At 42.3% G+C, this 24,312-nt stretch overlaps 1 protein-coding gene and 1 pseudogene across 9 annotated transcripts in view; both read right to left on the bottom strand.

Annotated features, from left to right (window-relative positions):
* LOC121826212 (leukocyte-associated immunoglobulin-like receptor 1) overlaps nt 1–24,312 on the bottom strand; it is a 42,205-nt gene that overhangs the window by 4,183 nt on the left and 13,710 nt on the right. For 3 of the 9 annotated variants that reach the window (XM_076569332.1, XM_076569321.1, XM_076569338.1), the window contains 3 exons: nt 8,335–8,404; nt 7,556–7,591; nt 3,530–3,859 (listed from right to left, as the gene is read on the bottom strand). In XM_076569332.1, coding sequence (XP_076425447.1) covers nt 3,530–3,859; nt 7,556–7,591; nt 8,335–8,368 — 400 coding nt within the window. In that variant the 5' untranslated portion in view covers nt 8,369–8,404. Of the gene's footprint in view, nt 1–3,529; nt 3,860–5,039; nt 5,117–7,555; nt 7,592–8,334; nt 8,660–15,197; nt 15,313–24,312 lie in introns of those variants that run through there. The other 6 variants (XM_076569352.1, XM_076569358.1, XR_013050456.1 and 3 more) reach the window with 5 other exon arrangements.
* LOC143272857 (high affinity 3',5'-cyclic-AMP phosphodiesterase 7A pseudogene) lies at nt 21,080–23,764 on the bottom strand (annotated as a pseudogene).

Genomic DNA, 24,312 nt, shown 5'->3' with positions numbered 1-24,312 from the left:
CACTCTTGTTCCTACAGATAAGAGCAATAACCTCATTATTTATATCATATAGGACAGCATTGTCCACCACGCTCTATGAAGCTTGGCAAAGACTGACAACTAACAAAAGAAGCAAGATTCCCTCTTTGGGATCCCACTGAATACAAGAATACCCATCTTTATATGTTGTCAGGAAAGACCTGGAAGGAAAGAACTCAATCCAATGTGGCCCTGCTGCCTGATGCCCTGCAGACAGCACCTAACTACTTCTTTTACATGCACCATCCTCCAATCATTCACTCACTGTGTCCCCTTGCAGTTGTTGACACAAGGTGGATTCTACCTGTCCTTTCTCCCTGGGTGTTACGCACTCCCTGACCTTGTTACTGAGGCAGAATCTTCAATGCCCTTTAAAGAAAATCAGGCAGCATTTCTCTAGAAGCTCTTTCCTCAAAACTTTGCCTTTGTCCAAGACATGAGACCCTCACAGGTATTCTTACATTTCCATGTACCTTATTGCAACTTAAATTAAAAACGTCATAGGTATGCACACTATATATTACATATCATGCAAATAGAGTCACCTGTGCTGACTAATAATGTTATAATTAACCACAAACCTTTAGTCATATTATAACTGTGCTGAAAACTTTCTATGCCATAGTGGCATAGTACCTGCCTTGAGATTTGTTTCCCTGCATTGTTCAAGGTAACATTTCTGCAGAACTGCTGTCCAGAAATTGTTTTTTCTATATGCTATATGGGCAGGTGTGCAGGAGACTGTGCCTTCTAAAGCTGGTGTAAATAACATCGTGTCCACAAACTGACACAATGGGCTACCAATGATGCATTTTCTCACAACATACATTTCACAACTACATGGGCTATAGATATATGTCCTAGAACAATGCCCCATTTTCAAGTGACACATGGCTGTATGCTCACATGTAATATAAGTAAGCACAGCTAAGGTGCTGTGGATATTGATCAATGAGTTGCACTTCATGTGCAATATTTCACTTAGTGTCCAAGAATGAGGACCAGAATTAGATGCCCAGAACTCACAGACAAAGATAAGTAGACAAGACTACCAGCATCTAATCCTAGTGCACATAAGACAGAGACAGAGAATTCCCTGAGTAATTTGGCTAGTCAGACTAGTCAAAACTGGAACCTGCAGGGTCAGACACATTAATCTTCACAAAGTGTAAGGTGGAGAACCCTCCAAAAAGACACTCAGTATCACTTTTGGATCTACAAACACATACATCCTTGCATGTGCAAAAGTACCTTCACAATACGCAGACACACATATGCACAGCAGACATGTACCCAGGCAGAAAAGTAAACAAGCAAATATTGAATAAAAGTATATGTTAACTTATTTCACATAATATATAATATTAATACATTTATATATAAATAACTTACTTATGTAATTTTATACTCCATGTCATCTTTCAAGCATCATTTGTAAATAGCCATCTTATAATAAATGATATATGTCTATATGTAGGGTATAGTAATAAATAATATCTGTTAAGTTATATATTGCAAATATTAAGTAGCATGTGATATTTTTAAAAATGGAATAACATGCATTATATCCATGTGTAAAGATACCTTATATTGTTACATCAGTAATATCACTTATAGGTTTAATTATAAGATAAATATATAATTCAGTATAATTTAAGTTTCACATCTGAAATTTTAATGTATTCTGTCAATCACCATAATTATCTTGCCATTAATGCTCACAGGGCTGTGTCATTTCTCTTCCCTCACTGTGAGGGCCCAGTTTGACTCATCTTTGGACTAATGCATTTAAAGTGAAAAGACATTTGTTAAAATCAACAACAGGGTGGTGACCCAGTATATTTAGCTTGGAAACGCAGCATGACAGGTCCCTACATGATGGTATATTAAAGGACTCTGCATAAAATAGCATCCTGCTCCCCTCTATCTTGACATAACCTTTGTCCCTGTCTACTGTCCCACCTGCCTGAACAAAGAGTTAGCCTCACAGTGACACAGCTGAGATCAGAGAGTCCATGCATGACGCAGAACCACATCTCCCTAGAGCATTGTGGCTACAGCGTGCAGGGAACAATGTAGCCATATAGACTGAGACAGAAAGAGTGGGAGAAGCTCATTCAATATCACACAGCATCCCAGCCTGGCTACCTTTCACAGGTCACATCCTTCTCATGTCACTTTCCCCTCAGAGATCCTTCCACCCTAGTCAGGCACAGACAATGAGAAAGTCCCCTCAGCTGTCATGGAACCTGTGTTTGAAAGGAAGGTCCTAATCAGCTCCATACCAACGAAAGCAATGTGTGTAGTGAGGCACAGACAGAAGGGGGCAGCATAGAGCTTGCAAACAGAGATTTGGGGTGTCAATGCTGGGATTGCTTCTGCCCCGGAGTCTTCAGAACTTGGTATTTGACCAAGAATGTCAATTTTCTCATATTAAAAGTAGAAGAGTCACTGGGAATCCTGGCACATGCCTTTAATTCAAGAACTCAAAAGATAGAGGCAAGAGGGTCTCGCTGATTTTATACCAGCCTGGTCTATGTAGGAAATTCAAAGATCAGCCAGGATCACATAGAGAGGGTCTTTGTTGTTGTTTTCAAAACAAAACAACAGCAACAAAAACAAAATCGTATAAATGGCATCCTGATGCTGGCTCCAAAGCTAAGCAGAAGGCTGGCTGGGACATTAACGCAACATATAAGACCTAATAAACTACTGCACCAGCAAAGAGGCAGGGGGAAGGATTCAGACCCTATGAGAAGAGCTGTGTAGACCTCTTCTCCATCCTCAGTATTGATTCAAAAAGGATGATTTTTCCAACATTCAATCCCAGATCATGAGAGAGACCTGAATTGACAGGACAGAGAAAAGAGGAAACATGACAGATTCACTTTTAAATGTCTGCTCTTGTGGTTTGGCCAGGTCTCATATTTCTTACTCTTTCACTCTGTTTGTCATCAGAGAATCAGCACTGATCATCTCTATGAATGACCTGGGAGAACATGGAAATGGACTGGAAATTCTTCCTGGACTTTGACTCCAGGAAATTCTGGAGCCTGACCATACAAAGACCATTCCATATACACCTAAAATAATAGTCCAGGGCTGCCCACTAGCCCTGCCTGGACCATATGGCCTGCCTAGTGACATGGTACCATGCCAGACGAGATATATTCCTATAGTCACCACAGGTTAAACTCAGTGGAAGGAAAGGATAACTCACCATGACCAGTGAAAAGACCACCTTGAAATGAGTCTGTCTTCACCATTGCTGGGTATCAGTCTCTACTTCATAATCAGAGACAGATTTGGACCCAACTCTCCAGTCTGGAGCTGTATCCAGATAATTCTTGGTGTCTGCTAAGACTACATTTCTGGGAATCTGGGGTGTATGGGCAAAGGAGACCTGTGCTGAAGGAGCTAAGAGAAAAGAGTCTTAGGTTTAAGAAAAAGCAGGGGAAGTTGAGGCAGAGGAGAGCAGCTATGGTTAGAGTCCAGGGACCTGAGAACAAACCTGAGTTCACTGCTGAGCCTGGGTCAGAAGCCGGGGTGACGTCTTCTCTGGTTACCTTCAGCTCCAGGATCTCACTGCGTGGGGACCAATTACTCCCTTTTAAATAGATACAGGAATAGTCTCCAGCAGTGCTTTCATTCACTGGGCCAAGGCGGAATCTAGCCTCTGTCATTAGAGGCTGTGTGTTCTTCTTCTCCATGACACTCTGGCCTCCCTTCTCCAGGCGGAATGTATCATATCCACTAGGGTTTGAGCACACAAAGGTTACACAACCACCTTGGGAGATCTCAAGGCCTGGCTCAGCTGAGATGGAAGGCTTTGACAGAGATCCTAGGAGAGAGCAGAGCAGGAATCACAGAACATTGGCACAGCACAAAACCAATTTAGGTGCAACATTCTATATTCTTACCAAATTTCGAGTTCTCCAGACATGATGGAAGTGCAGCTCTATAACATCCTCACTTTCTGTGTGCATTTGAATTCCCATCCCATGACAATAAGGAAACTAAGCCTTAGCACATGTTGGGCCTAGCAAAGATCTATCCAAGGTAATCTCAGAACATCCCAGGCTGGATATGTCTACTCCAGAGCCCACTACCTCCTGATTCATTCCTGGGACCTATGCCTTTTCTAATTCATCTTTCTTTCCAGGCCCTGTTATTGAGGCATTAAAAGCCTACCTGCTTCAAACTATCTGGATGCAAGAACAATACCATTAAATCAAAGATTATACACACATATATACATATACACACACATACACACAAACACACTCACACACACATAGATAGATAGATAGATAGATAGATAGATAGATAGATAGATAGATAGATAGATAGATAGAACCTTAAATGATTACATTTTCTGTGTTCAAAGTGATGTTTTGCTGTAAACTGTGGAACAAATGGATCAAGCTCATAAACTTGGATCACCTTATTAACATGTTTTTTTTTTGTTCTGAGGATAACATTGATTATTTTCAGTTTCCAACCTTATAAATGCATGGTTTCTAGCCATAATCCATAATTAACCTCTGGCCCTTATTCATGTGTAAGTGAGTTTTTGTTCCCTTAAACCAACATTTCCTCATACTTTCTTCTTCCTTAATTCATTCTTTCAACTGTTTTAGATATTTTATTCATCCTTTAGGGATGCCTTCTATGTTTTCATGGTTTCACTTATGTAAGAAACATAATGTCTTTCATTTGAAGCTAAAGAATGGGAGGGAAGACTGATGTAGAAATAATAATTGTCCGATGCTGTGGCAAAAAGACTGAGATGAATGTGAGCGGTGAGCATAGAAATCTCAAGGGACAGGTGAGATCAGAGTTGTACTCCCTGAGATGACAGGGAAGAGCTACTTGTACTGAGACCTGAGAGACAGAAGTTAATTCCCTGCCCCTAGAAAGCAGGGGCTTGGAGAATCAAACATTGATAAAATACTGTTTAAAATCCCACTCAGAGGACACAGACTCTTAGCTAGATAAGAAGAAGCAGTTAAAGAAATCACCTGTGGGGCATTCTGTAGATAATTAATGCAAAGTCTATTGTTCTTCAGAGTCACTGAGAGCTGAGTTTAAGTGCTGTCTGAAAGGGAAAATATGGGATAAATTATATGTTAATTGGCTTGATACAGTCAGTCTGGAACACAAGTTCCATTTTAAAAATTAAATTAAAAGTCATCCTGTGAGAGAGCCCAGGGTTGAGAGGGAACCTGGAGTTTTTGAGGAAAAGAAGAAAATTGAAGAACTTAGAGATAAGCCAGCCTGATAGGACAAGGTGGCCAGGATGTATCTAGGGTAAGCCCTAGTCACCGGGTCTGAGAAAAACATGGGTCTGAATCTGTCTCAATATCAATATCATCTGTGGAGCTCAAGCCACATCCCACCTCCAGGCACAACCTGACCTGCTCATCCAGTGTCTAAACCAGACTAGTAAATATGACTCTGAGCTCTCATCAAAGAAGCTCCTTTTGCAACACACAGAGACCATTACAGCAAGCCTCAACTGGTGCATAAACCAACTGATCCTGATTTGGGGATATCTCCAATGGCTACATCTACAACATATTCCCATCCCTAGGGCTTGTGGAACATGACAGAAGAGGGAACAGAAAGACTCTAAAAGCCAGAGGATCAGGAAGTTGGCTGTGAATATGTTTTCCAGATATGACAGGAAGGCTATCCCCATGATACCTCAACAATATGGCTACCTATGCAAGCCCTGAACAAAGACACCACCATTGACATCCCAGCTTGAGTGAGGGAAAGCCCACAGGGCTCCTAGATGAGGAGCTATAAGAATTTAATGGCTGCTGAGAGGTGGAGAATAAGTATTTCCCAGGATTAGCCCCTCATATGGTTATCCAGTACCAAGTGGTGAGCTCTAAAAGCACATACATATAAGCAACACTAAGCACCACACAGCAAGGTGTATTTATTTATTTGAATATAAACATGTGACACTAATAAGTAGGCAATGAATTTCAGAGGGATCATGAAAAGCAGGGACTTACAATGTACTGGAGGAATCATATAGAGGGGAGAAATGATGTAATTATATTTTCATTAAAATTGTTTTTAAAAATTAGGGAGAAGAGAGTTGGTGACTCCCAGTTTAGGGGTCCAGAAAAGACTCTATTCTTGGAGTTAGCAGAATTTGAAAAAAAATGCAAAGCTTCTGATGTAAGACATTAAAGAAGCTTCTGGGTAAAATTTTCAAATTGTGGAAAATAACAGAAAGATATTTGTGCTTCTGCATGACAAGGAGCAATCTCCATAGTGCCAGGGAGGGTGAGAGTCATAGGAGGTACAGACAAGCAGAGCAGACATGAGGGAAACAGTAACAAGTAGGGAACAGAAGAGCTTAAAAAGAAGTTCACAGAAATTTATGCAGAGAGGGAGAAAGATTTGAGTTTGTATGTGGTGGAGTGTGCATTTAATTCCAACATTCAGGAGGCAGAAGCAGGCAGATCTCTGTGAATTCTATACCAGCCTGGCCTATGTAGCAAGTTCCAGGCCAGTCAGGGATACATAGTGAGAATCAGAATCAGAAAAAACAAAAGAATTGAATAACTAACAGGCTTAAGAATTTAGTGGGGGAAATAAACAGCACCTAGTGGCATACAGTTCATGAGGAGATGGAGAAGTGGATAAAGTGAAAATTCTCATGATCTGCCTTTGAGGACTGTCAAGGCCTTGCTAGGGGATACTGAGAGAGGTCTGGGAAATGGAGAAATCTCTCACATGTAGGCTTGGTCATCCTGAAAACAACTGTCTCTTTAGACAGCTTGTCATGGAGATATCTCATTGCCATATGCTTCACTGCATGAGGCCCAGTAGAGAAGAGACAGAAACAATGCGACTATCAGTTAATAGAAAAACTGATAAAGAAAGTGTGGTGCACAAACACATTAGAATACTGGTCATCCTCCAGAAAGGAAATGCTGCTGCTGTTGGTGGCAGCCAGAATGTATCCAGAGGAAGTTACGTGAAGCAAGCCAGTCACAGAATGACAAAAACCACAGGATCTCACTTATGTATAGAATGCAAAGACATTCATCTCAGAGATGAAAAACATTGAGAGTAGAATGGTTATCAGAGGCTAAGGAAAGGGTAAATGGAGACAGAGAAGATGCTGGACAAAGATATGAAATTCCATTTTGATGGGAAAAATGCATTTATTGCGTTCTACTGTGTACAAGAGTGACAGATTGTTTATTTAACATTTCCAAAAATGGTAGACAGAAAACATTGTCACACCTAAAACATAATGAATGTCAGAGGTGATGGACATGGAACTCGGCCTAATTTAATCATACTATGGTGTAAATGCACAACAAAGCATGGTGTTTTAAATAAGAAATCAAAGAAAACAGGTAGAAAAGGAAGAGGGATGAAGGTTGCTTATCTGAGGATGTTTATGATTATAGGAAATGCTCATAGGTCTTCCTCCAGGCCTCCTGGGTACATGTGATCCTCTTCAAACCTGCCCACTGGTTCAGTAACAACCAAAGACATGACTCACCTTTTTGAGTCATAACTGTCCATCCCAGGCACAGCACTGAAATAGAAAGCTCAGTGAGAAAGACACTCACCACATGGGTTGCTTAGAGATGGGAATATAGGAAGGACTAGATATAGGTGGGAACATTCAGCCTACCATGATTACCCAGACTTTCTTTCTCCATATCAATGCCAAAGTATAATTCTCCTTTTCACTCTGAAATAAGCCTAAGTAATACCCCAGGCAAGAGGTGGAGACATAGACTCAAAATCCCAGCTAGGCAGCTGGTCCACACATTTAAGTATTACTTGAGCTATAAAGTTCAAAGTCAGCCCAAGCATCTTTCTGAGATCATGTCTCAAATCCAAAAGTAAAATGATGCCCAGGATGTATTTTGAAAAGAAAAGAATTTCTCAACAAGGGTACTCATTAATGCATAACACCTGTTAACTTGAAAAAAAAAAAGGACTGAGATGAAGATACAATTCTGTGGTAGCATGCTTACCTAGGATGCATTAGACCCTGAGTTCAACTTCCAAAACCCAGAAAAACAACTGGCTCCCAGTCATCTTCTCTTCTAAACAGGCTCTTCTTAATTCCTTTCAAAGCTGAAGATACACACAAGCCCCATTTCTATTCCTATCAATAAGTCCACAGAAGTATCTTACAAATAGGGGATGGGGTGAAAAAACTCTTCCCAGGGGGATGCAGAATCTGCTGACTGTTTTCAGGCCTGAGTAGGGAATAAACTCCCTTCCTCAAATCACCTTCCTCATCCCTGCATTTCTCCCAGGACTCACCGAGGGCCAACAGCTTCACAGGATTAACTGGCATGATTCAGGCTCTGGTAGTCTGACCAGGTCTGAAGCCCTGCAGTGGAGACAAGAGGCAGGATGTCAGAGGACTGGCGCTCATCACAAGATTTCTAAATCAGTTTCCTCACATGAAGAGGAAGAGGTTTCTCCCCCGCACTTTCCACTCTTTCCCCTGGTGACTCTGTGAGAAGGCGTCAGATCCTTAAAAAAATATACCAGTCCCTGAGCTAAGGTGTAACTGAGCTCATTCTTCAATATGTTTGTCTCTCTGTAAATATGGGAGACAGAGAATAAGATTGTACCTTTCAGTCCCAACTATAAAAATAATGAGCATCTATCTTCAGGCAAGACATTTCAACATCCAAAGCTCACATCTCCACATTTAAAATTAGAGTCATAAGGTCTCCCCCAAGTGTTTAACGTTATGGTCTCTGTAAGATATTTGCATTTTAAATGTGTCCTGTTATAAATGATGAATTTTACCTTTAAACAATATTGAGTTTTGTGTTTGTGTGTGTGTGTGTGTGTGTGTGTGTGTGAGAGAGACACAGTGTGTTTATGTGGGGAGGGTTAGAGGACACTTGCAAGAGTCATCTATCTCCTATTATGGAGGTCCCAGAGATTGAACTCAGGTCATCAGCAATAGAAACAAGCGTCTTTACCCATTTGACCATCTCATTGACCTAGATATTTTTTTTAAAAAAAAAAACAAAGGTTGTCAGGAGTGGAGAGATTAGGTCCTATCCATTCTGTTAACATGGATGTTGGGCCTCAACTGTTCTGAGGAAAGCTGTCTCTGAGCAAATCGGTCAGGATCATTTTAGGGGAGCCGAGGCCCTCCCTCCCTGCCACTAGCGGAACAAGAAGTGGAAAGTAGAGAGAAGAAAGTTCTTCCTCTTTGGAAATAGCATGAAGATTTTATGCAAAAAAATTAAAAATAGAATCTAAGTAAGGGGATGAAATAAGTATGGAAGTGAGATGTCAGCACTCATGTAATCATTGCAACACTGTTCACAAGAGCTATGATGGAGAAGTAATTCCAAAGATTGGGTGAAAATGTGGTGCATATACACAGTGGAATGAAGAAAATAATGATGATACCATGTGTCTTTGTTAGGGTTTCTAACCAAAAAGTAACTTGGGGAGGAAAGGGTTTATTTGGCTTACACTTTCACATTGCTCTTCACCACTAAAAGAAGTCTGGACAGGAACTCAAAACAGGGCAGGATCGTGAAGACCGCAGCTGATCCAGAAGCCACAGAGGGGATCTGCTTACAGGCTTACTTTGCCTGGCTTGCTCATCCTGCTTTCTTATGGACCCCAGGATCACCAGCCCAGGGATGGCCACATCCACAATAGGCTGGGCCCTTCCCCATTGATCACTAATTTGAGAAAATGCCTTACAGCTGGATCTTGTGGAGGCATTTCCTCAGCCAAGTCTCCTTCCTCTCTGCTGACACTTCCTTTTATCCAGGTGACAAAGAAAATCAACCAGTACAACTGATCCCTTGTCAATTTGATACACATACAAATCATTATTAATTATTAATCCACAACCCTTTCTTTTCTATTTATCTCCAAGATCTCACATTAAAATGATAATTAATTTTAAAAGTCCCACTGTCTTTACAAATTCAAACATTAAAATTTCAGTCTCTTTAAAATATCCTGTCTCAGCCGGGCGGTGGTGGCGCACGCCTTTAATCCCAGCACTCGGGAGGCAGAGCCAGGCGGATCTCTGTGAGTTCGAGGCCAGCCTGGGCTACCAAGTGAGTTCCAGGAAAAGGCGCAAAGCTACACAGAGAAACCCTGTCTCGAAAAACCAAAAAAAAAAAAAAAAAAAATATCCTGTCTCTTTCAAAAGTTCAGGTCTTTCATCTGTGGGTGCCTTTAAAATGCAAAATTAAATTAAACACATTCTCCAAAAGGGAAGAGCCAGAACACTATCACAAAGTGTCCAACCAAATTAACCTTCAACAGTATATATAATTCAATGGCCAATTGTCTGGGATTCACTCAGGATCTTCTGGACTCCTCCAAGGAGCTTGAGTCACTGTTCCAACTCTACCCTGTGTGGCACACACTGCTTGGCTTCTAGGCTCCAGCTGGCTCCCCTCAACTGCTTCTGCTATTCTTGGTGGTCTTCCCATGGTACTGGCATCTCCAAAACACTGGGGTCTTCTGCAGCAACTGGGCTGCATTTTCACCAAATGCCTCTCACAGGCTCTTTTTATAGTGCAAAGCCCCAATTTCTTTGCATGGCCCCTTCTGTCCTGGGCCTTCAATTTCCACTGAGGGTGTACCTTCACCAATGACCTCCTCTGGGCTCTCACAGTGCCAAGCCTCAGCTGTTTGCCATGGGCCCTTCATGTCTTCAAAGCCAGTACCACCTGGGTGACTCCTCCACATTAGAAAGGCTGGCTGCCAGCACGAGGTACAATCTTGGCCACCTCTGGAACAGAACTTCTCTGTGTTCTCAGGAAACACTTACTAGAAGATTTAGTTTCAGTGATGCTGTTATGTTCTTAATAACTGCACATTGCTTTGCTCCAGCTGAGCAGGATTAAGTATCCCAGCAAAAGGAAGTATCATTTTAGTAGTTCTGGTATCTAGTTAATCACTGGTGATTTTTAAACCCCAGCTAACTGGAGCCACAGAGTCTTAATTCAAATTAACAGATGACCCTGATAGTCTTTAAACTTCCCTCTGAAATGTCACAAGCCAGGCTTCCATCTTTTGCACTGATCTTAGCTTTATCTTCTAAGCTTCCAAAGGACATCCCACTGAGCTCTGAATACTCAATGGCTCTTCTAGCCCAAAGTTCCAAAGTCCTTTCACAAACCTCTCCCAAACCTGGTAAGATCTGTCACAGCAATACCCTACTATGCTGGTACCAATTTCTCTTCATTAGGGTTTCTATTGCAGCAACAAAACACCATGCCTGAAAAGCAAGTTGGGAAAGAAAGGGTTTATTTGGCTTTATACTTCGACATTGCTCTTCACCACTGAAGGAGGTCAGAACAGAAAATCAAACAGAGCAGGACACAGGAGGCAGGAGCTGATGCAGAGGCCATGCAGGGGATCTGCTTACTGACTTACTCCCCCCTGGCTTGCTCATTCTGTGTTCTTATGGAACCCAGGACCAACAGCCCAGGCATGACACCACCCAAAATGGGAAGGGAATTACTCCATCGATTGCTAATTGTGAAATTGCCTTACAGCTAGATCTCATGGAGGCATTTCCTCAACTGAGGCTCCTTCCTCTTTGCTGACTCTAGCTTGTGTCAAGTTGACACACAAAACCAGCCAGGACACCATTATGAAAAACCATATGGCTGGAACTTAAAAAATGGCGTGGCGCAGTGAAACAAACAATTCCAGAAGGACAGAGGCCAAATTATTCCCCTCAGATGAGGTATGTTAAATAGTCATATTCAAACTGGAAATGCTGACCCATGTCTGCAATCCATGCATGCACTTGGGTGGATGAGGTAGAAAAATTACCACAAGAGTAAGGCCATCATGAGTTCTGAGCTAGCCTGAGCAAATAACAAGATTCTGTCCAAAAACTATGAAATAAAGAATTTACATTGATGGATGCAAATCTAGGAATGCTGGCAACCAGAAAAAAAAGTGTGTAAGTTATTTATCATTAAACAAAAATTTTTGGTTGACTAATATGAATAACTCTAAGACAACATAGCACCTACAGTCAATGATACTGAACTGCATTGTTAGTATGTTAAGAAAACTGATTTCACGGTTTACTTCATCTTATCTAGGGTTTAAATTGCTGTGATAAAACACCAGGAGCAAAATTAACTTGGGGAGGAAAAGGTTTGTTCCATCTGAGTCTTCATCTGAGGTAACACTATCATTGGAAGTCAGGGCAGGATCTCAAGGTCATAGCCAGTATGTGGGAACTGAACTAGAGTCCATGGAGGAATGCTTTTTACTGGATGTTACTCATGCTTGCTCAGTCTTTTTTTTTAATATAACCCAGGTCCACCATACCAGGGGAGACATCACCCACCATGAGATAGGCCCACCCATATCCATCATTAATCAAGAAAATGCCCCCCAAGTCTTTGCCAAAGCCCACAGGCTAATTTGATAGGGGTATTTTCTTAATTGGTTTCCCTCTTCCCAAATAACTGGGGCTTGCATCAAGTTGAAAAAAACGTAATCATCTCAATTGCTCTCCCACTGTTCTCTCTGCTCTCCTCTTTGTCTCCCCCTTTCACTCCTTCCGTCTCTGTATTCTTGAAGGGCCATTGAATCAAGTGTGGAGCAGAGTGACATAAGCAACATCCTAAAGGGACTGGATAGACAAGAGACAGATCTAGGTGTGCATGTGTGTTATATGTAATGTAGGTTCCATATATGACAGAAAACATAGGATAACTGTCTTTCTGGGTCTGTTTTTTTTTTTTAACTTACTGTAATAAACTCCAGACCCATCTATTTCCCTGAGAATAATTTTCCTGTGCCAGATTTGGTGAACTAGACACAGGCTTGAAGAGAAATATGGTGCAGTTCTCCCTGATCTCTGCCACAATCTGCTCTTGGTTAAACCTCCCAGCCTTCTAGCCTGTGGCAGCTAAGCCTGGTGATGTGAAGGCACTCGCCTGAGATTTGTCATCCCTCTTCTCCCTCAATTCTTCCCAAGTGGAGAAGCAGGTGGTCTACATGTCCAGGGCTGGTTCCCATCATAAGAAGACTCCAACTAGCACTGCCTTTACTATGATTGGCTCTAGATACTGTGTTTCTGAGGCCTGATGTAATTTCATTTATTCTCATAGCTGAAAACAATTCCATTGTGTAAATACCACAATTTTTTAAACATCTGTTCTTTGATGAATAATGAGTGTCCAGCTTCACCTGGCCAATAGGAGTCCCTTCTTGGAGATAAAGAAATAGCAGTGATGGGATCAGGGTGTCATGCATATTTCATCCCTATATCACAACACTGTAGTCAAATATAAGACTCCAGCTCTTAAGAAGTTCTTGGATATATCATCTGACATTTTTACATTGTTATAAATTGAACAGTTGGGTTCCTTCCCCTGTCAAAACTTACATGTTAGAACCTAATGCCATGGGAGCTGGAAAGATGTTCAATAGTTAGGCATGATTGTTGTTCTTACAAGGAACCCATGTTGAGCAGCCCACAACAGTCTGTACCCCTAGCTCTCTAGGATTCAACATCATCCTCTGTTGACTTCCACCAGCATTTACACACATATGGTGCGCGCACGCGTGCACACACACACACACACACACACACACACAAATAAATTCTTTAAAATAAATAGCTTAAAAATTCTTTTGAAAATTGGAGCACAAATATTAAAGGAAAGAGACTATATTGTATTTCCCTAAAAGTAGCATCGATTGGGACTTCTGACCTCCCAAACTGTAATTCAGTAAACTTGCCTTATCCTAAACCATTGTGTTTATGATAATTTACTCAATATTCAGTGGGGAGTAAGCCACCAGCAGAAGAGTGACATGCATGACTCCATTTACATTTTACTAACAGGAACCAGACACAAGGGGGAAGTTGTGAGCACTTTTACTTGCTCTTCTCTTGTTGTAATAACATAACTCAGCAAAAGGAATCTAATATAGAGTTTATTTCAGCTCAAAGTTCAAGGTACAATCCATTATGATAATGAAGTCACAGTGGCAAGGGCTTCAAGCCCCGGGTAACATTGCACCCACAATCAGAAAGCAGATGCATGCTTGCTGCTACTCAGCTTGCTCTTTCTTTGTTTAATCCAGAATCCCATCCAGGAAATGGAGATACTCATAGTAGGTGGGTCTTCCTACCTCAATGAACAAACTTAGGGTAATTCCTCACAGACTCCCCCAAAGGCCCCTCTCCTAGGTGATTTTAGATTCTGTCCAGTAGATAACACTAACATCACAGCCTTGATGTGGTCACTCAATACCTAGGAATGGGTTACATATATGTCTTTATTATGCAGGCATTTATACTGCATGATGCATTTACACTCACACGAATAAATAGTCCTGTGCTCTGTCTTTTCACCACTGTAGCTTGAATTGTGGCTTAGAGGGTGACTGTCTTCTCTATCTTGTCAGGTTGAACTTGTAAGAGCATTGGGGGTTCACCTGCAGCCAGCCTGCATTTGGCTGCTCTGAGACTACTCAAACATGGTTCAGATTAAGGGGGACAGCTAGAAACACATAATTTCCTTTCCTGACTGCTCCTGATGTTTGGATTCTGGAGGCATGGGCATAATGATGAACTATTGTTCCCTTCTCCTTTCACAGATGAAGAACTTGAGCCTGGGAATCTATTGGGGGTACACCTACATTCCAGCACTGCCAGCCTCAATAAGGCACATTCTACACATGGTCATAAGTGTCTTTGCATTGTATGTGACTGAGGTTTCAGAAGTGTTACTAATGGGAGACCATTCTTTTCCTGATCTAGAGAGCTCATAGAACTATGAGCTTCCTGCATCAAATGGACATATGCCCTCTTTAGTTGGGCACACTCAGCTCAAACCATAGATTTAGGGGAAATGATCAGCCTGTTTTCTAGGATTTTAGTTTCGGTGCCAGTTTCAGGGAAACCACAATCAGTCTAGTTCTTAATTTTAAACATCCACAGTGAGAACCCACCTTAAGACAGGAGAACAGATTTTGAGTGTTAGGGGAAGGATTTTCCTATGCCAGTTGTGCTGAACCAGACACAGGCTAAAGAGCACTCCGGGTTAGTGCTCCCCCTCTTCATCCAGTGTCCAGTTACATCTCCCATGTGTGGATCCAGCCTTCTGGCCCGTAGCACCTAAGCCTGGTGAGGTGAGGGTACTCACCTGACGTTTGTCACACCTCCTCCCACACACGCCCAGGAACTGGTTGCCACCACACAAAGGCTCCAACTGGTACTAACTTCACTAGGATGGCTCTCGAAGCTGTTTTTTTTTTTTTTTTTTTTTTAAACTCTTGAGTGTCACACCTCCTCCCACACACGCCCAGGAACTGGTTGCCACCACACAAAGGCTCCAACTGGTACTAACTTCACTAGGATGGCTCTCGAAGCTGTTTTTTTTTTTTTTTTAAACTCTTGAGACCCAACATAACAGGCGGGCATATAAGAAATGGTGCTCTGAACAGCCATAGGTAAGGAAGTATGCTGTGCTTTCCTCTGCTGATTTTGAACAGGAACAGAAGCATCCACTTCCCTTTTATGTGACTCTTATCACCTCTGACCACACCACATTGAGAAGTGTTTCATAAAATGCCTGCAGTTTTACAGGTCCCACCCATCCAACTAATATCTACCACCAGACACCAAACTCAGATGGCTCATATGACTCAGTTCTTAAAAAAGAATATATATTTGAATAGAAACTTGAGACTCACAGCAAAACTAACCAGACGTTAATGAGAGTCTCGAGTGTACTCCTTGAGCTTCTCTGTGCCATCAGAGTAGTATAATTGCTCCAACTGATAAACCTGCAAGGACACATTGCTGCCATCCAGGGTCTTTACTTTACACTGAATTGTGTGCTCTGTGAGTGGGAAAATGTCTAGTGACATGTGCTGGCCATTATAGAACCATACAGATGATTAGCTTTGCTGTCCCTTAAAGCATCTATGATGTGTTGTTTGTTTGTTTGTTACTCTTTTTGCACTTTCACTCTTTGTTCTTTTGGGTGGCCTGCCACTCAGCCCAAACAAATACACGTGGAGACGTTATTTCTTATTAAGCCCTTCCTTAGCTTGGCTTGTGTCTAGCCAGCTTTTTTTTTGTTAACTTAAATTATCCCATCTATCTTTTGCCTCTGCCCTTTTAATTTTCTCTTTTTCTGTATAACTTTTACTTCTTTCTTTCTCCATTGCTGGTTCTGTAGCTTGGTGGCTGACCCCTTCTTTTCTTGATCCTTGGTTCTCTCTCCTTCCATTTATTCTCTCTGGCTGCAATCCGTGCCTATCCAATTTCCTGACTTCCTATCGGCTGTTCAGCTCTTTATTAGACCGAACATTGTTTTAGACAGGGAAGGTAACACAGATTCACAGAGTAAAACAAATTCAACACAAGGGAATGCAACACATCTTTGCATCATTAAAACAAATGTGCCACAGCATAAACAAATGTAACACATCCTAAAATAATATTCCAGAACAATGACCCTTTTATTTCTCTGTGTGTATGTTGTCTCTCAGTCTCTCTGTATCTCTTTCTGTCTCTCTGTATCTTTTTCTCACCTCCTCCAGTGTGTATGTGGGGGGAATGCCATTTTGTATGCTGTGAATGTGTGTTGTTCTGATTGGTTGATAAATAAAATGCTGATTGGCCAGTAGCCAGGCAAAGAAGTATAGGCAGAATAAGCAGACAAGGAGAATTCTGGGAAGAGGAAGGCTGAGTCAGGAGTTGCCAGCCAGACACAGAGGAAGCAAGATGACAAGGTAAAACTGAGAAAAGGTACCAAGCCACATGGTTACACATAAATAAGATTTATGGGTTAATTTAAGTGTAAGAGCTAGTCAGTAATAAGCCTGAGCTAATGACCATACAGTTCATAATTAATATAAGCTTCTGTGTGTTTATTTGGATCTGAGCAGCTGTGTACCAGGTGAGACACAGGAAAACTTCCAACAGTGTGTGTGTGTGTGTGTGTGTGTGTGTGTGTGTGTGTGTGTATGTGCGTGTACACGTGTGTGTGTGTGTGTGTGTGTGTGTGTGTGTGTGTGTGTGTGTGTGCTTCTGAAGAGGGCATTTGTCTTCTTTACTTTTCTCTTTGTTGTGAGAAATTACCTGACAAGAGCAACCTAAGAAAGATTTGGTTTTGACTTACAACTACAGGGTACAGTCCATCATGGCAGAAATGCTATATCATTAAAAAGTGAGGCAGCTGGTCATATATCTCCAGTCAAGATGCAGAGAGAAGTAAATGATGGTGATCAGCTTGCTTTCCCCTTTTAATTTAGTGAGGGGATCTCATCCATAGGATGGAGTCACCAACATTCACATGGGTCTTTCCTATTCTGCTAAACCTTTCTGAAAACATTTTTATAGACAAACTATAGGTATGTTTCCATGGTGTTCCTAAATTCCATCAAATGGACAATGAAAATGAACTATCACAGAATCCAGTGTTTCACATATACCAGGTAGTGCTCCTCTTCCATGCTACAGCCCCAGGTACTTTCTGCTTCCATGAGTTTTGCCTTCCTCAGAACATATTGCAGTTTTAATGAGACTATATGTGGTCTTTTGGTACTGGTTACTTTCACTCAGTGATGTAAATTTTTCTTCATGTCCTTGAGCAGATATTTTTATATAGGCATAGCTTTTCAATATCTTTGACCCTACAGCTAGGTTCAAGATTGCTGGGTCTTATAGAATATGCTTGGTTTTGTCAGAACTACACTGGCTGCATCTGTGGCTACTGTACCACATTGACTGCTCACAACCAACAACCACCACCTCGCATCCTTCCCAGTATGGACAGTAGTCACTGCTGTCAATTCCACCATTCCAACAGATGTTCAGTGAAAATGTGCTTACTGAGATGTTAGAAGGTCTATAGAACACTGGCTGTAAGGTCAGGCTTTATGGTAAGTTCCTCCTCTCTTTGAGTCTCCCACAGCCTCTGTGACCTGGGCAAGTCACTTCCCCCTGTAGAGTGACTTAGATATGAGAATCTCATTTCTTAGAAATCAACCAGCCAAGATTCATCAGTTGCCCATCACAAGCTCAGTGCCTGAAGTTGAGGACTCATTTGAAGGTCTGTGTAGCTGGAACTTTCAGTGTATCTTGTTCACATCTTGGTGGATCAGGAATGGGATCCTGGCTGGAAATGAGACCAGGCTATAACCTTCAATGGTCCACCTCTAGTGGCCTCTACCACCAAATGGGCATGAAATCATGGGAGTCCACAGCAGCAACCTAATCTTAACTTTGACCCTTTACAAACTTTGCTGACTGTGGAAACTTAGCACACTGTGTGTCTAGGTATCACCAAAGGAAGACATTCCCCAAATCCCAAGAGCCAGCACAAACCTCTGCAAAGCTAATGGTATCTGCCACACACTTCCACAATTAGAGGGAAGTAGGGAAGGATGTTGCCTCTCTCAATACCCTTGATCTGGATTTTGATGCAGGGATTTTTCTACATAGGATGATTTATTTTTTCTCTATTCTAGTTTCATTTCTCTTGCTATGATAAGATACTGACAATAAAAAACAACTTAGGGAATGGGAGGTGTGCTGGGGGGAAGGGGAGGGGGCAGGAAGGGAGAGAACAAGGGAATCTGTGGCTATTATGTAGAACTGAATAGTATTATAAAATAAATAATAATAATCATCATAATAATAATAATAAAAGGAAAAAACTTAGGGTAGAGAGTGGATTCAAGGGCAAATTTTTACACTGTCTTTCGACACTGGTTGATTTCTTTTTTGTTTTTTCTTTGTTTTCAGGCATAGTCTCATATTCACAGGATAGGCTAGGATGCCAATGTACTTGTGATTCTTCACTCAAAGTCTTAAGTGCTGGAACTACAGATGTGCACCTCCATGTACATGGCCCATCCAAAGAATGTGTATGCTAAGCAATCAGTCATGCATCTGAGCTATGTCTCCATCTTTGTGTTTATACTTTTTGTTTTTTTTTTTAGAATGTAGTGCTTTCATCTGTATCCCAAGACTTCTAAAATATATAAAACTACTAAGTTGTAAAATTCACTCAAAATGACTTAAGTGGCATGGTAAAATGGACCAGAATGGAACAGCGAAAACATGTGAAGAAAGTACTCATAACAAGTAATTTTGAAAGGTACAATGTTTGGCTGTAGTAGTCTTTGATTTTAGAAAGTGAAGAGATGAAATATTTTATTACTGTACTACAGATGACACATTATTTAACATATGAATAATGTCACCATGTTTAATATACCATTGATCAAGCTACAGGGCATAGAGTGAATTCCCTAATCAGGTGTCAATTAATATATTTGGGAGATTCTCAGGTGTCCCAGGGTTGCCTTGTACTCACTATATAGCTGAAAGTCATCTTTAATCTCCATCCTTTTGCGTCTACCTTATTAGTTAACAATTACAGGCATACATCACCAAACTTGGCTCTATGGAGTGTTGAGTATACAATCCAGGGTACTGTGCTTGCTAGGCAAGGATTCTACCTACAAAGCCATATCATTTTCCCACTGGTAATAATTTCTTAATAAAAAAATCTATAAAGGCAACACAGTGTTGTTTTGAGAGGGATTTTAAGTTGTGGAGCAACTTAAGGAATTGCATGTCTTGACTCACACAGTTTCCTGTTACCATCAGTTGGTCTGTGGAAGACTCACCTTCTCATGCTACCATGAGAAAGAATTCAGGTTTTCAGGTTATTCTCTATCTACCCCCATAATATTCTTTCTGTAGTCTCCAAGTTATCCAGTGGTTCTGATGTGTATGGGTAGTTGTCCTACATCTAGAAAGGCCTGACATATAAATTTTGCCATAGCCATTTAGAAGGACACATTTCCTCTTTAGCACATCAGATAGAACTGACCAAAATTGACACATGAGTAGGATGTGGTCACTAGGGCCCCAGTTATATCTCCACTGAGATCACTGCTTACTCACCATGGCTTGTTTGTGAAAGTGAGTCACAGAAAATGAATTTTGCAGACCAGCCAAATTTTGTGTTCTCTCTCACCTTCCAGACTGTGGATACAACATGACCAGAACTTTGTATTCCTAGCCATGAACTGTAGTTCCTTAATTTGTTTCACATTATTTTGTAACAACAATGAAAAAAGTAACAATACCGCACCATCATAGCTGCTAGAAAAAAATACAAATTGCCATCCCAAACTCCCAGGTTTGAAAGAGTAAATATGTGCCTTCTTTACCTCTTCTCATCACTGTATTTGAAACCCTAAATATTTTATCAAGCAGTTTCAGATCTTACATTAAGGTAAGGTATTGGATGCATTTTGAATTTATTCATGTGCAAGGTGAGAGGCATGGATCTGGTTTTACTTTTCTTTTCTTTTTTTTTTTTTTTTTTTTTTTTTGAGAAAAGACCGGTTTTTATTCATCAAAAGTTAACAGCAACAGGCACGTTTAAATGAGTACGGCAAAGCCTTTGACAAATGGCTTTACACTCAAGCTTCCTCCCAAGATGGCTGTTGCAACAAACTGTAAACATAATTAATAAACAGTCTTTTACAGTAACAAGGGAAATACAAATGAACTAAAAGAAAGCACCGTTTCTCAAACTAGATTACAGTTGTGCTTGCTCTACATAAAACCATTGAAAACAAATTACAAAAGTGGAATGTTTTGTCTAAAATTAGTCCTTAAATTTTATCCTAGAAAACGTCTATTCACATCAAAAAGCCCACCAAAGCATAACGTCTCATCAAAGGGAGGGACAAGAAAACAATGCACTTTTCCAATCAAAACGAGAAGTTTGGTCACTTAGCTTTGTGCATAGTTTAAGGCAACTGGAGCATCCTTCAGCTTGACCCACCTTCCCCTCCCCCATGTGGCTGCTCACTAGGTCACATTCTAAAACAATAAATAAAAGCTTACATTTCCAATCCCTTCCCACATGGATGGACAGAACATGCACAGCCATACATGCACAAACATGCACGCAAACACACACACACAGTCACACAACATACCTCTCACGCACTGCAGCGAAAGGGACTTTCGTTCCCTTGATCTGAAGGACACACTTCCCTACCCCACTTTATTTCGGACTGGCAAATACCCTGAGCTGAGATGGTGTGTTCAAGAGTCCACCTTTTCCTTGCATGTGCAGGTCAAGTGTACAGTAGTGAAAACAACATGCAGTGCCTTCACTGCAGTCTGGACACAGCCAGGACACTGGTGATCCCTCCCGCCCGCCCCATTACAAACGCAGTTCAAAATCTGCACTGCCCAACAGCACTGGAGTGAAACGCTCGGTGCCGGGTGATAACACTCCCTCTCCAGTGCTCACGACAAAACAGCGAACGAGAGGCTCTGAGGGCATCCAAAGAAGGAAAAAGGCAAACCACGGGAGAGCTGCAGGCTCCAGTTTGAGCGTGAATGTCTCAGTGGTTCCTTCACAATCATGCTCCAAGGCAATTTAGAACCAGTATTTCAGAGTTGATTTGTAAACATTTGAGTCTTGCCAGAGGCAGCAGAGGCTGGGCACTTCACATTTCTGTTTTCTCAGAGAGAAAATAGTGGAAGGGACGGATGCGCTGCTGTATCAGACAGGTAGACCAAGATTGCTGCGGAGATTCGGTTCAAGTTTCAGAGCTTGGAGGACACATGCTGTGAAATCAGCAGCAAGTCTTCCTCTGTTAATCCTTTCTGGTTCTCCTGCTGAGCTTTGTATATTCAAGGTCTCACACAAAAGCCAGATGCATATTGCTGTATATTCAGGCTTATCATTAAAAAGTGGGCTCAAACAATCCAACCGAGAAAAACTCAATAATAAATAATGCTGGCATCAGTTCCCTGGAAACCCGGCAGTCAACCAGTTCTTCACCTCGAGATCCATTTCACAGTTCCACTCTTGCAGGAGGGAGTTCTCCCCACTGGTTCAGGGCTATGATAATCGATTTTCCTGAGTTAGTGACTGTGAGTTCAACTCAAATGCAGCAGTGGCGTCCTCGCCGCTGGGCTGCTGTCTTTGCAGCCCCTTCCAGCTGGCTTTATTCAGCCCCACATGTCCGAGCATTGTCTGTGACAGCCTCGTGTCTGAAAACCTGGCCCACTCCGTAAATAAAGGCTCCACTAGGTAAGTCATAAAACCAATCTGGATGTTGGCAATCGACTCGGTCTGACGGTCACAAAGTGGACTCACACCCAAATGGTACTTTTTTTCTATGTCGCCTTGGTGGAAGAACTCCTCCGTCACTTTTTCACTCCACTGCTTGCTCAGTTCCCAGTTCCGACATGGGTTACAAATATCAGCACATTTCAAGGCCATCTGCAGAACCAAATGCCTATGTCTGCCATCGTCAAGGTGTAAGTCACCTCTGTCCAGGTGAGATCTGAACAATGACAGGTACTCGTTCTGGCGACTGATGTCTGTGGCTAGGATCAAAGCACCTATCTGAGTCTCCATCTGCTGCCTGCTCTCCAGTGGCAAATGTGAGAACAAACCAGATTCTCTCAACAAGCCCACTGCTGATCTCCAGTGGTGATTTTCCAGGACTGAGGTATTCTTGTATAAAGTTGCCAAATAATGGTTGGTTTTGATAAGGAAAGGCTGATTAACACCTGGGTGATCCAGATCATGAGTAGCAGCTGCAATTAAGCTCAGCAAGACATCCCAAGGAGTTACAGAATTGGCAAGCTTAGGTTCCTTTAGGTAACAGTGCATGGCCTGAGTAACGTCTGCAGCATGGACCGCATTGTGGTAAGGATTTTGACTGTGGTAATCTTCTTGAATCATAACTAAAAATCGACGGAGTTTCACCATATCTAAATGGAAGTACTCAATCAATCCATGAAGACTAAATAAATGAAAGGTTAAACTTACTAGACTATTTCCATTTGTTAGTCTATCAAACAGAAAGATATCAAAATTCCAGTTTCCAACTCTGTCCAGCATACACTTGGCTTGTCCATTATAATCGTCATCTAGAATGTTTAGAGAACTAGGAACAGTGGCGCCCCGGAAAAAGCGCGAAGATCTGAGATAGCGCTGGAAACTTAGTAGTCTTCTGATGTTCCTGGCGGACACTGATGCTTCAATTTCAGACTGAGAGTGAAAAACACGGAAGTCGATATATGGGTGTGAACCTCTTCTTTCTGCTTCAAATCCGGCACGGCTTCTTACGCGGACATCTCCTAGCATACGAATATATAACGCAGTCTGATCAGAACTGTCATAGGAAATAGCTCCACGTCTCTGCGAGAGCTGCCGGGGATGCGGGCAGCCGAAGAGCGCGGAGCTGGAGCTGAAGCTGATGGCTCCTCGGCGGCTGAGGACGTGCTGCGGGACCGGCCTGTCCAGGGGCAGCACCGGCAGCTGGTAGCATACTTCCATTGAACACGCCCGCCTTGCCTCCGCGCGGCGCCCGCCACTCCGCGGCCGCCCGCCCCTGCGCTGCGAGGGGGCCGCGCCGCGGGGACCCGGGACCGAGGCGCGCGCGGGGCGGGCGGGCGGCGCGGACGGCCGCGGACGCCTCCCAGCCCTCCGCGCGGCCGGCGGCGGGAAGGGGCTGCAGCAGCGGGCGACCGGGGGCCGGGGGCCGGGGCACCGCGCAGGACCGGCGGGCGGCGTTCCGGGGCTCCGCGGCGCGCGAGCGGTCCGGGGAGGGGGGCCCGGTGCACGGGCGCGGAGCAGCGAGCAGCTCGGCCGCCGGAGCCCTGCCCCTCCCCTCCCCCGAGCCTCACTCCACTCCGCCGCCGGCGGCGCGAGCCCGGCGTAATTCACACTTTGCAGCAGCGGACCCTGCGCCCCTGGTTTTACTTTTCAACATGTGGAAATCTGTTTCCACAGCATCATTAGTTAAATAGTTTGTTTTGTCCTCCAAAGTACATTTGATATGTTAATCAAAATTTAGGTGGCTGTATGTGAATCAGCTTATTTCCTGTCCACCTATTCAATTCTTTGGTCACTGAGTCTGTATAATTTTGACTATAGGTTTGTTTTATATATAGTCTTCATCATGTTGAGGTATGTTGGTATATATATATATGAGGAAGACTGTGAAGTTTTGAGTATGTACACATTGATTGTGACCAATTCAGAGAAGTTAGCATGTGCCTGACCTTGAACTTTTATCATTTTTTATTATGTGCCTAGAATGGGAGTAGAATCTAACAGTATTTTACCAGACATGTTCTGACTACTGGTAATTTCTCATGAAGTCTACCCCAGTTAAACACATTAGTAATAAACTCAGAGTCATCAATATTCTGACCTGTCACATTAAATACAGGGATAACTGAGCAACCAT

The sequence above is a fragment of the Peromyscus maniculatus genome, chromosome 1, assembly GCF_049852395.1.
Source record: "Peromyscus maniculatus bairdii isolate BWxNUB_F1_BW_parent chromosome 1, HU_Pman_BW_mat_3.1, whole genome shotgun sequence".
Classification (NCBI taxonomy): Eukaryota; Metazoa; Chordata; class Mammalia; order Rodentia; family Cricetidae; genus Peromyscus; species Peromyscus maniculatus.
The sequence above is the reverse complement of the archived record's forward strand: the minus strand, read 5'-3'. Positions and strand labels throughout refer to the sequence as shown.